The sequence below is a fragment of the Sander vitreus genome, chromosome 17 (genome assembly GCF_031162955.1).
Source record: "Sander vitreus isolate 19-12246 chromosome 17, sanVit1, whole genome shotgun sequence".
NCBI classification, from domain to species: domain Eukaryota; kingdom Metazoa; phylum Chordata; class Actinopteri; order Perciformes; family Percidae; genus Sander; species Sander vitreus.
The window spans coordinates 32,135,272-32,148,196 of record NC_135871.1 but is presented as its reverse complement, the minus strand read 5'-3'; the positions used below and the strand labels follow the sequence as shown (position 1 = coordinate 32,148,196).

The 12,925-nt window shown below is 41.8% G+C and overlaps 1 protein-coding gene across 3 annotated transcripts; it reads right to left on the bottom strand.

Moving 5' to 3' along the window:
• Nucleotides 1–3,412: 3,412 nt before the first annotated feature.
• Nucleotides 3,413–11,747, bottom strand: c4h11orf98 (chromosome 4 C11orf98 homolog). 3 transcript variants are annotated; one of them, XR_013503353.1, is made up of 5 exons: nt 11,637–11,747; nt 8,153–8,277; nt 7,292–7,389; nt 4,310–5,121; nt 3,413–4,267 (listed from the first exon to the last, which is right to left on the bottom strand). XR_013503353.1 is itself a non-coding variant. In XM_078273277.1 (4 exons), the coding sequence occupies exons 1-4, from the start codon at nt 11,673–11,675 to the stop codon at nt 5,000–5,002; spliced, it is 384 nt and encodes a 127-aa protein (XP_078129403.1). In that variant the 5' UTR covers nt 11,676–11,747; the 3' UTR covers nt 3,413–4,999. The 3 variants fall into 3 exon arrangements, 1 of the variants encoding a protein (XP_078129403.1); XR_013503354.1 differs by having other exon boundaries at nt 3,413–4,225; XM_078273277.1 differs by having other exon boundaries at nt 3,413–5,121.
• Nucleotides 11,748–12,925: the final 1,178 nt, after the last annotated feature.

Below are 12,925 nucleotides of genomic sequence, written 5' to 3'. Positions count from 1 at the left end.
AACTAAAGTAACTAGTAACTAAAGCTGGAACAGATTAATGTAGTGGAGTAACTAAAGTAACTAGTAACTAAAGCTGGAACAGGTGAATGTAGCGGAGTAACTAAAGTAACTAGTAACTAAAGTAACTAGTAACTGAAGCTGGAACAGATGAATGTAGCGGAGTAACTAAAGTAACTAGTAACTGAAGCTGGAACAGATGAATGTAGCGGAGTAACTAAAGTAACTAGTAACTAAAGTAACTAGTAACTAAAGCTGGAACAGATTAATGTAGCGGAGTAACTAAAGTAACTAGTAACTAAAGTAGCTAGTAACTAAAGCTGTAACAGATGAATGTAGTGAGTAACTACATGTGTACTAGTAACTAAAGCTGGAATCTTAGATGAATGTAAAGTAACTAGTAACTAAAGTAACTAGTAACTAAAGCTGGAACAGATGAATGTAGTGGAGTAACTAAAGTAACTAGTAACTAAAGCTGGAACAGATGAATGTAGCGGAGTAGAAGTAGAAAGTGGCATGAAAAGAAAAGACTCAAGTAAAGTACAAGTACCTCAACATTTGGACTGAAGTACAGTACTGGAGTAAAAGTACTTAGTTACATCCCACCACTATTAATCTCTTGGTCTTTAGCTTTCAGTTTAAAAAAAACCCAAATATGTTGTATTCAGAGCAGAAACTCACCGGGCCGACAGTGTGCGCCGTCCTCCATCAGATGCTCGCTGGACCTTTGTGTCCACAGTCCAAAGAGTTGGACTTTACCCCGTCTCCTGGGAGGGAACACGCAGACATTATTTCCCCTTATCTCCTTTACAACTGCTGCAATCTGACCTGCTATCAGCCGGCTCAAAAGAAGTATTCAGTACTTTCCTGCAGCAAAAGTACTAATACCACACTGTAAAAAATACTCTGCAGGGTAAATCCAGACAGCTAGCTAGACTATCTGTCCCTCTGACTAAAACTACTTCTGAACGTCCACATGTTCCACCAAAACCAGCTCCTTCCTGAGACTATTTAGCAGAGGCACCGTGGCTCCGTCCGGAGCTTAGCCCCGCCCACGATGATTGTGATTGGTAGCCAGTATATTACTGTAAATCCAAATAATACAGTAAGAAGCTGTAAAAGTATATTTACCATAGGCATAATATAATTCATTCTGGACTTTTCCCTATGTTTTTGTTGCGTTTTCAATGTTTTTTTTGATTTTTTTCTGAGTTTTTGGTCGCCTTTTCTGACATTTTGTGCCAAAATTGTTGACGTTTTTTTTTTTTCCCAAAAAAAATCTATTTTTTCGATGTTTTTGTCTCTTTTCTCAATACATGCAGACATGTCCCGGGACCTCCCTAGATAGTTCTCAACCCCTCTCCCAATGTTGAACCCAAAGTTACGCCCTTGCTATTTACAGTAAAATACCTTAAAATGTAAAAACAGTACGAATACTGTGAATAAACAGTAGTTTACTGGCAAAGCTGCTGCCAGTATATTACTGTAAATTAACGGTGAAAAATTTGACAGTATCATTTATTACTTACTTACTTATTTTTGCAGCTAATTTCTGCCTTTGTGGGACCCTTCGCGCGTGGGTTATTCCACCAATCACCTGCCGTACAACGGTGTCGCTGCACTGCTTTTTTAACGGTGCAAACGTCGGCTATATGTAGCCTGAACTGGGACACACAAAGCAACATGGTAGCCTATACCGTTCATTAATTATTAGGCTACACATCCCCCCTGCACAGCTTCACGGTTGTACCTGTATTTTCACCGAGGAATCAGATTAACTCGGCGCCGCATCCATCACCCCTCCGTCGGGCAGCAGCAGCCGGATGAGTCGGTGTCTGGAAACTGGAAGCAAGGAAAAAGATCCCGAAATCACACCAGTTCAATCCCAGTAAGCGAGCAAAATGCTTCCTCCATCCCGAGTGGACATGATTAAAATAACCGCTGGCACGATTCCGAAATCCACCCCCCTAAAAGAAACAGTATTTTTGTCTTTTTTTTCAGTATTTTTTGTCTCTGCAGGCTGCAGGCGACATGTTGGATCTGTTGTTAAAAAGAAGCCATACATCCCGTCAGCAGCAGCATCTTGTTTCTGTCTCCAGGACCAGGATGATGAACTACATTACATGATGGCTGGTGCGGAAGATCTGCTTTTCTCTCCAGAGTCTGACCCATTTTAGTCTTTGTCCTCTGAAAGGGAGGGAGGGGGGAGGAGAGAGGCTGCATCCCAAAATCTGTGTGCAACACAGTTTTATAATCACTAATAATAGGCTTCAAAGAAACACATTTAGCCTGTACGCACACAAAAGAAAGCTACCTTCTTTCCTTAAAAAAAACCAGATTTTTCAGTAAAAATCCCTGTTTTTATGTCAGCAGTTTATAGGCAGATTCATCAATAATTAAAGAGGCTGAACATGAACAACACATATGGAGAAAAAACCCCTTCACCATGAAGATATCTCTGCAAGACTGTTGGATAAAAGAGAGAAATGGTTGACTTTATTAAACCTGTATGTATGGAAGATCATTAACGTCAAAAATATAAAGAAAGTTTCTATGAAATGTTAAGTCAAGATTTGATGTTTGAAATGTATGGGGGGGGGGAAAAACCTAAATGTTAGGAACATACAAAGTCAGAATTATGAGTTTAAAATCAACGTGAAAACTGTTTTTCAAAATAAAATGACTCAAAAGTTACTTATTATGAATGAAAATGTTTACAGTACTAGAGATACTAAATGAAAACTGACATTAAGTCATAATGTCACATTTGAAATGTATGGGGGAAAAAAGACGTAAATGTTAGGAACATAAAAAGTCAGAATTATGAGTTTTAAACCAAAATTAGGACAAAAATAATGTGACGTACTGGGAGAAAATGATTTAAACTTCAAAATAAAATGCCAAATCATGACTCAAACTGTAGACTTATTATGAATGACATTTTTACATTACTTACTATTAAGTGGGCTCTCATCATTTCATTTACAAGTTATTTTTTGTATACATATAACAACTTTTCACCCGTTTTCTTTCCTTATGGAAAATGCGTTTCCACAATGTTTGTCTGTTCCTGCGAGAATAATAATATAGATAATAATCTTTATTTAAAAAAAAGACAGTGAGCGGGTCAAAGTTTAAGATGAAGACACCAAAAAGATCGTTTCTCCTATCCCAGAATTAACGCTAACAAATGCCCTATTTCCTTCTGTTTGAGTCCCTAACCCTCCAAAATAATGAAACCACGGGCGCCCGGAGAGCTCAGTCACAGCGGCCGTGGGTTCGACGCCGACCTGCGGTCCTTTGCTGCACGTCATTCCCCCCTCTCTCTCTCCACCTTTCATGTCTTCAGCTGTGCTGTCAATAAAGGCCTAAAAATGACCCCAAAAAAAGAATGTATATGACTATAAATACACAATGAGAAGGAAACCAAACTGTTTAATAACGCAGACATGATGAATGTGTTTCACAACACAGAAACAACTTACACATTAAATATTATTCTGACAGTGAACGTGAATATATGAGAGTTCATTTCAGAGAAGGGCTGCACAATATATTGTTTATTTCATCCTCACCGCGACATCAACCCGGCGCAATAAACATACCGTGAAAGGCTGCGACGCATCGCTGAAGATGCAGAAAATATCAGCAGAAAACTGCACTTTAAAATGTTACGGTCACGGTTGTTTTAAACCCAACATGCAGTTGCAGAATACTGAAAGCAGCAGAACTGCAGAGCCGAGTACAATTATCTATCGCAAAAATAGGCGTCATTTACAAAGGGGGGTGTTACAAGTACCCTCCATAATCAAAACTCAACGGTCTGAGGTCACGGCGTGAAGATCCTGGTGCAGGTGTGTTTAGGGCGTGTCCTAATCCACTTCTGCTAGTCTGACGGTGGTAAAAAGGGTCCGTGTGCCGGGGTCATGGTTCTAAAGGGTTGACCTTAGTGTCTTCATTAATCAGAGGTGTGTTCTGGGCGTAACATGTAATCAACCAATCAGAGATCATCTCCCATTCCCTTTAAAAGCCAGGCGCGTTTGGACCTTGGAGCATTGCTGTTATGATGGAGGATCTGCACCGTAATATTTGTATTTGTAATCTTCTGCATGTGTGTGTGCTGCTGTGTGTCCCTGTGTGTAACAAGCATAGTGTGCACGCGCTGTGCACGAGCCTAGGAGCATTTTACTAATGCTTTTACTAACGCCCAGAATGCACCTGAACACACCTCCCTGTAAGACCAGCACGCCCAGAATGCACCTGAACACACCTCCCTGTAAGACCAGCACGCCCAGAATGCACCTGAACACACCTCCCTGTAAGACCCGCATGGGCTACAGATGGGAGCAGGTGGATTTGCTGTTTAAACGACGTGGGCGCTGGACGGGAAACTGACACCTGGGTCGGTCCTAAACTAGTCCTAAAGACACTTGGGTCGGGCTTTGCGCTGCGCCGGGTGCGAGGTAGGACCCAGAGAGTTTAAATGCTGTGGCGAGCAAATGTTTGTTGTTACGATGTGCATAATTCCTACAAAAAAAACATCCCAAAACACGTGTAATGTTTTGAATCTGCACAAAGTTTAACACAATACAGCAGGTTAATTCATCAATAATAATAATAATCACATGAACAGAGACATTTGCACCATAAATTGTTGCAGAAACATTCACCAGAAAGCAGGAAATTAAGCATTTGATCACAAGTTGTGTCGTTATGACCCAGAGAGCTCAGCTGGTAGAGCGCGCGCCCATATATAGAGGTTTAGTCCCTGACCCAGTGGCCGCAGGTGCGGCCCCTTTGCTGCATGTCATTCTCCCCCCCCTCTCTCCTCTTTCATGTCTTCATCTGTCCTGTCAATAAAGGCCTAAAAATGCCCCAAAACCCCCCCCCAAAAAAACAAGAGTTCAGTTCCAAGACGAACTGCGTCCCGTCTCTCGGTTCAGGAGGAAGACGGGACGGTGCTCTACACGTCTGAGAAACGAGCCATGATTCCATCCTCTCGTCATTCGGCGTCGGCCATCTCTACGTCATCATGTGACCCGGCTGCTCTCTTCTTCTTCTTCTTATTCTTCTTCTTGGTTGGAGCAGACGAGGACTCCGGTTTCTTCGGCGCCGCCGCTGCCACTTTAAGACGACAGAGGAAACATTTTAGATTAACGGCTTATCTTTAGTGCTGGAAGAAGTATTCAGATCCTTTACTGCAGTAAAAGTACTAATACCACACTGTAGAAATACTCTGTTACAGTTAAAGTCCTGCAGTGAAAATGTTACTTCAGTAAAAGTGTGATAGTATCATCAGGGAAATATAGTTAAGAGAGAGACAGAGAGAGAGAGAGAGACAGAGAGAGAGGGAGACAGAGACAGAGAGAGACAGAGAGAGAGAGACAGAGAGGGAGAGGGAGAGAGAGACAGAGAGAGAGGAGAGAGGAGAGAGAGAGACAGAGAGAGACAGAGAGAGAGAGAGAGAGAGACAGAGAGAGAGAGATGGGAGACAGAGAGAGAGGGAGACAGAGACAGAGAGAGACAGAGAGAGAGAGGGCGACAGAGAGAGAGAGAGAGACAGAGGGAGAGAGACAGAGAGAGAGAGACAGAGAGAGAGAAAGAGACAGAGAGAGAGAGACAGAGAGAGAGAGACAGAGAGAGAGACAGAGAGCTACTAAAAAGGTATGTAGCTTACATAAGAAATGAAAGTATTAATGTTGTCTGAGTGAAGAGACTTGTAGTAACTATTGGTACCGTCTTCATTAGAGGACATTCCTTTGATGTAGTGCTTTAATAAAGCTGTAATGTGATAACAGAGACTAAACTCATCTTTTACTACGAGCACATTCTGTTATGACCAACATGTCTTATGTTTGTAATGTTGTTGCTGTCCGTTTGTTTTTATTGTTATTGCTGTAATTGTCAGATTTGATGTCGTCGTAAAGGCTGTCTGTCCTGTGTTGCTTTGTCTTTGTTTATAATATACCTCATCTAGCTTTAGTCCAACCTTTTTTTGGGTTTTTTTTCCAAAGTATTCTGAATTAATTTCCTCAAAATATTCCTTTCGCTTTTTTCTAGCGTCCACAGAGTGGTTGGTAGTCTTCCTGCAGTCCACACAGTTCAATCTAGAGACCTAAATAAAGACAAACAAGACCCACAAAATCAGCTGAGAATAAAATAAGGCCACATTAAGACTGCAGGCAACAGTGGCCCAAATCTGATTTGTTTTGGGGGGGTCAAGTGACCAGGTCATACTTCTTCAGAAGTAGTGTGAACACTGAAATCAGATCGAGACCACTTCCACATGTGGTCCTGAATCAGACCCAGGTCTGATATTTTTCAACACGGCCGCAGTGTGAACAACCAAGGAGGATGTGATGCGACGTTTACGTTAATCTACATCGACATTTGTCCCAATGATGTCTGGCGGGAGTCAGCCCGAGACACAGACAGTTACATTAAAAAGGAAGACGAGACCTCTGGAGTCAACGTGCAGCCATAACTCAAAAAGGCCAAAACAGTCCATTAGTCTCTCCGTCTCTTCATCCTCCTCCTCCTCCTCCTCCTCAGCACCTGCTCGTTAATGTTACGGCTGCCATTACACAACCATTTAGAAATCAAAGCCAAAATGCCTCCTTCCTCCATCACCTCCCTGACTTTAGTGCAGCAGCGTGCTGCGTCTGATGTCATTGGTTTTGGTCTTTTGGGCGTGCGGGTCAGTTCACACTGGAATCTGGTCTAGACCACATTTTAAAAGGTCACGGGAACAGACAAACAAAAAAATCTGTTAAACTGACCTTTGCTGATCTGAAATGAAGACAGATTCAGCAGCTGCACGGCCTGTTTCTCTCTTCAGATGTTTCCAGAAACACGTTTCAATGAACTATTTTAGTCCAATACGAGATCGTATTCTGAACGAGACGCCATTACTATCAGCTGGAGAAGCCAGACCTACGTGACGCGTTATTTCCGGTTTTAATTGTTTGTATTACGTCTCACGCACGCGCAGAACGTACGCTCAAGTCGGCGTCTCTTCGGCGTGTCCTGAGGCTCTTTCTGGAGCTCGGGGACCCGACTGGTCAGTCCGACTGGCTTTACTGCCGACGGTCGGCCGTCTGGTTGGTGTGTCAGGGGCTTAAGAGTGACCACGTATCCAACAAGCACACTTCCTGCAGATCTCAACAGGATTCATTAATTGGTGTTGAAGTAACTTTTTAAAAGAGTCTGCTTTTGGTTTGTCTCCTGAGCCAACGGCCGTGCACCGTGTCCGAAACATAGACGCAGTCCCGTTAAACATGTTGTCCTCCGTTACCTTCCATACTGGCCTTCTCCTGCTGCATGTGCTGCAGCTGTTTGATCAGCTTCCTCTTCTTCTTCCCGGACAGCGTGATGTTCGCCCGCGCACTCGACCTGAAACATAAAAACACAACCGTCTAACTTCACTCTGAACGGGGTTTCTGCAGGTTAAGACTTTTAAAGACCATTACGAATGAAATGTAGCATAGACCGATAGTGTTGTAGCCAATTGAGACGTGTGTATAGTGTGTGTGTGGTAGGTTTGTTACGTCACCTGCACACCTGTGTGTGTGTGTGTGCAAATCAGTGATTAGTAAGGGAATCACAGGTGAGGGGGAGGGAGGAATTAGGTTCTGGGAAGCCCAGGCCTCCAGACTAACTGTTCTCACTAGGAGCACAGTGGCCCCCCAACTGAAAATTTTAGGGGTGCAACCAGAAAATGTAGGGGCACACACCGTAAATCAACATGCTAACCAAATATTCATATTTCTACTAATTTCCACTGTATTACTAATACATGGTTTGATAATAGATGCAGAAATTACTATGTGCTGTTTCATATTCAGTGTCACTTTTGAAGATGCAACATAGAAGGTTAACAGAATGCCATCGTGATACCGATACCAGTATCGGTATCTGCTCCGATACTGCCTAAAACGCTGGTATCGGGAAGTACTGGAGTTAATGCACCGATCTGATACCACGTAATAAAGCCCTAAAGATAATCTACGTTAAAATAGTTTTTTTATGTTATTGCTCCGTTATAACTGACTGACAAACTGCAGAACGTTAAAATGGAGGTGAAAACCCTGCACATGAAGAACGTCTGCGCTGCTGTAGCGTCAGAATATAAACGGAGGCATCATCGATCACTGACTTTCTCTTCTTCAGGTGATGGATGGTGATGAGTCCCTCGTCGATCACAGCTCCGACTATCAGACGTCTCTTCCTCTTCTCTCTGCTCAGAACTCGCCGCCGTTTGTTCAGATTCCTGCCGAGTTCCTGCAGGGCAGACAAACTAAATCAGCAAAACCTAAAATCAACAACGGGACAGGTTCATGTACACAGACCCAGAGTCAGCCCTAACCGACGCGCTGTCCTACACGTCAGCTGTTTGTTTTATTTTGATGTTTAAGAGTGGAAATCCTTTGCTGTTGCCCTACATGCCAACAGGCATGATGGGCAGTAAGTAGGCAGACAACTGAATGAGGGAAACCTAAAACAACGACAGGACACGGACACGTTCAGACAAAACGTAGCAACAGTTTCTTAAAAACTGAAACGGGGGTGTGTTGAACACCCTGTTGTTTGCGCTCTGCCTTTTTAATCACCATGAGTTTACAGACACGTCACAGCTGATTGGCTATCAGCTGTGACACATATGGTTGGGTATCGTTTTCACGATTGCGATGACAAACCGGCACTTTTAAAACGAATCCGATTCCTAAACTGAAAAATGACGTCAAAGAAAGGCTCTTTTATAGGTTTTTTTTAACTGAAAATTATTTAAATTAAATATATTAATGTTTTAAAGTACTTAAATATATAACAAGTAAACCTAAAGTCACCTAACACACAATAATTAATAATACAGTTACAGTATTAACAAGTTACAACAATATAAATGTTTGGGTTGGTATGCTAAGTGCAGTGAATGGTTAATATGTTTTTACGTCTGTTTTGGTGAGACCAGAAGGGAAGATATCATAGACCGTATATAAACTGGACCAACAGATCCCGTGTCTCTGGACGGAGACCAGTGAAGGACATTAGAAGCTCTTTCCCGGTGATGGCTGAGCGTTACTGAGCAGCCTCCAACTGAGCTTGAAGACGTAGATGTGACGTGAGCAACCTGTCTGAAAGTTGGAAGTCTTCTGGTAGCTGTGCCAAGAGAAATCTCAATCATTCCCAATCTAGCAGAGACGGAGAGCGTAGGTATATGTAAGGAGATAACATAGACACAGGCTCATTATTGATCACTAAAATGATAGTTAACATTAGTCATTACACTTAAACAGCTGATGGAAGTCCAAACTGCCTGAGAGCTTCTCCTGTACTATACGGTAACTCCTCTACTATGAGACAGGAAGTCTCGTGGTTATGACCCAATCGTTAGCCTATTGTTATAAAAACGTCTGCTACGGAGCCATAACGTGAGCTACAAGGTAATGGAGCCTTTTATACATTGTCGTGTTTCTTTAGAAATAAACAACGGACAAATAGAGTCTTTAAACGCTTCAGATGTAAAGGTATTCTCTGTCAAAGTGACGTCAGAATGAATGGCAGTCAATGGGATGCTAACGGGATGCTAACGGGAGGTGATGGCTTGGTAGCATCAAAATGGCACCATAGGAGCTACGTGTTGTGAGGAGAAGCTGACCTCCAGAGGGGAAATATGGCAGTTTAAAAGTAGCCTACATTTACAGTAGCTAGCTAACGGTAGACTACAGAGAGAGGGGGATATTTTTACGTCCGTTGCGGAGCGACAGAGGGGAAATATTTCAGTCCACACATTAAGTGGAACCGGGTTTCGGTACCCAAACCTACCCGTAACACAGCCAATAAACCAGAGACAACATATGTCAAAGCCGTTTCACAGCGTTCAGAGGAAACACGTCGCTCAACCAGGAACTGTGGCAACACGGTGCTCATGATTGATGTTAAAACATACATGAGATCAGCTCCTAAACCTCATGTCAGGAAAATAACATCACCAACTAGACACACAGGGCCAGATTCAGTCTGTACTGTGGTTCGATGTTAGGGATGCAACAAGTACAGTCTGAAAAATAATCAGTTTCCCAATTAGTATCACGAAAGTACAGTACTTGAGTATTATAACTGCTCAAACTGTATCATTTCAGCTGTGTAATGTAACTAAGTACATGTACTCCAGTACTGTACTTGAGTCCAAATGTTGAGGTACTTGTACTTTACTTGAGTCTTTTCTTTTCATGGCTCTTTCTACTTCTACTCCACTACATTCATCTGTTCCAGCTTTAGTTACTAGTTACTTTAGTTACTAGTTACTTTAGTTACTCCGCTACATTCATCTGTTCCAGCTTTAGTTACTAGTTACTTTAGTTACTAGTTACTTTAGTTACTCCGCTACATTCATCTGTTCCAGCTTTAGTTACTAGTTACTTTAGTTACTCGGCTACATTCATCTGTTCCAGCTTTAGTTACTAGTTACTTTAGTTACTAGTTACTCCACTACATTCATCTGTTCCAGCTTTAGTTACTAGTTACTTTAGTTACTCCGCTACATTCATCTGTTCCAGCTTTAGTTACTAGTTACTTTAGTTACTAGTTACTCTACTACATTCATCTGTTCCAGCTTTAGTTACTAGTTACTTTAGTTATCCTCACATTCATCTGTTCCAGCTTTAGTTACTAGTTACTTTAGTTACTAGTTACTAGTCATCACTCATTCATCTGTTCCAGCTTTAGTTACTAGTTACTTTAGTTACTAGTTGCTTTGTTAATCCTACATTCATCTGTTACAGCTTTAGTTACTAGTTACTTTAGTTACTAGTTACTTTAGTTACTCGGCTACATTCATCTGTTCCAGCTTTTGTTACTAGTTACTTTAGTTACTAGTTACTTTACACATTCAGATTACTGACCACAGAACACATGTAGTTTATAAATCTGATGTTTTATTCTAAAGTAAACTAGCCAACAATATAACGACTACAAGTCAGCTGAGATGATCAGACCATTAAACACACAGCTGGTGGGATCCTTTACACAGAGAGTGTGTATGTGTGTGTCTGCGTGTGTGTGTCTCTGCGTGTCTGTCTGTGTGTGTCTGCGTGTGTGTGTGTGTGTGTGTGTCTGCGTGTGTGTGTGTCTGCCTGTGTGTGTCTGCGTGTGTGTGTGTCTGTGTGTGTGTGCGAGTGTGTGTGTGTGTGTGTGTCTGCGTGTGTGTGTGTCTGTCTGCGTGTGTGTGTGTCTGAGTGTGAGTGTGTGTGTGTGTCTGCGTGTGTGTGTGTCTGCGTGTGTGTGTGTGTGTTTACACTTTCTACAATAGGAGGATTCTTCTTTACTTTTAATACTTTAACTACATATTCCTGATGATACTATCACACTTTTACTGAAGTAACATTTTCACTGCAGGACTTTAACTTGTAACAGAGTATTATTACAGTCTGGTATTAGCTAGTACTTTTACTGCTAACGTTAGTAACGTGTTTACGTTAGCTCTCCTTGCTAACTGCTAACGTTAGTAACGTGTTTACGTTAGCTCTCCTTGCTGCCCAGTTATGATGACAACACACGGCGTTTAAGCGTATTCTCCTTCACTTTTATTTACTTTAACTTTATCATCTTACAGTTCATATTAAATAAGAGTTTCTTACTGTTTTCGGCCTGTTTATTTTCCCTCCTGGCGGAGACATGTTGGTCCTCGTGGGGAGAATGATGCTTCTTCTTCTACTGTTTTAACACTTACCGTCAGATCTCCGGACCGGCGGCTCTTTACTGCCCCCTCAGGTCACTACACACATTACAGCCGGGACTCTTTACTGCCCCCTCAGGTCTCCTCACACATTACAGCCGGGACTCTTTACTGCCCCCTCAGGTCTCCTCACACATTACAGCCGGGACTCTTTACTGCCCCCTCAGGTCACTACACACATTACAGCCGGGACTCTTTACTGCCCCCTCAGGTCTCCTCACACATTACAGCCGGGACTCTTTACTGCCCCCTCAGGTCTCCTCACACATTACAGCCGGGACTCTTTACTGCCCCCTCAGGTCTCCTCACACATTACAGCCGGGACTCTTTACTGCCCCCTCAGGTCTCCTCACACATTACAGCCGGGACTCTTTACTGCCCCCTCAGGTCACTACACACATTACAGCCGGGACTCTTTACTGCCCCCTCAGGTCACTACACACATTACAGCCGGGACTCTTTACTGCCCCCTCAGGTCACTACACACATTACAGCCGGGACTCTTTACTGCCCCCTCAGGTCACTACACACATTACAGCCGGGACTATGATTACAAATAAAATAAATTAAAAAATAAAATGACAAGATAAATACATAAATATATAAATATAATAAAAATAAACAAAATAAAAATAAAATAAAAAATAAACTTTCCCCCAGGTCGGTCCACAGATTGCAGCCATGCTTATAATTAAAAATAAAAAAATAAAAAAAGCAATAAAAATGATAGTAAAACATTATTTAATAAAAAAATTAAAATAAATAAAAAATAAAAAAAACATAAAATTATTATATAATTAAATTCAATTAAAAGTACATGAAACAAATAAAATAAATAAAATAACATATAACATAATTTGCCCTGTTTTTCTAAGCTAATGAGGAAATTATCTCAAAATTCCCAGAAATTCTGCTCTGTATTTTCTAAATAAATGAGATAATCATGTGCAAAGTCAACAAACTAATAACAACACTATCTATATTACTTAAAGATATGATTACCTCCCATTATCCTAAACCCGCACCAAAATAAAACTGGATTAATCTAAACAGGCGGGACATGTTTGTTCCTGTTAAATCGTCTCTGAAGGTGCACACGCCGTAATTTCAAAATAAAAGTCTCTTCAGGAATATGGTGTCTATCCAACACTCCCTTCAGAAATGACCTACCTGTGTGTGTGTGTGTGTGTG

What these genes read in the sequence shown, in the direction of transcription:
- c4h11orf98 (XM_078273277.1), bottom strand. Translation starts at nt 11,675, where the DNA reads ATGTCTCCGCCAGGAGGGAAAATAAACAGGCCGAAAACA. An exon ending in CATCACCTGAAGAAGAGAAA is followed by an intron (nt 7,390 to 8,152) that starts GTCAGTGATCGA and finishes TTTATGTTTCAG; the next exon opens with GTCGAGTGCGCGGGCGAACA. An exon ending in GGAGAAGGCCAGTATGGAAG is followed by an intron (nt 5,122 to 7,291) that starts GTAACGGAGGAC and finishes GTCGTCTTAAAG; the next exon opens with TGGCAGCGGCGGCGCCGAAG.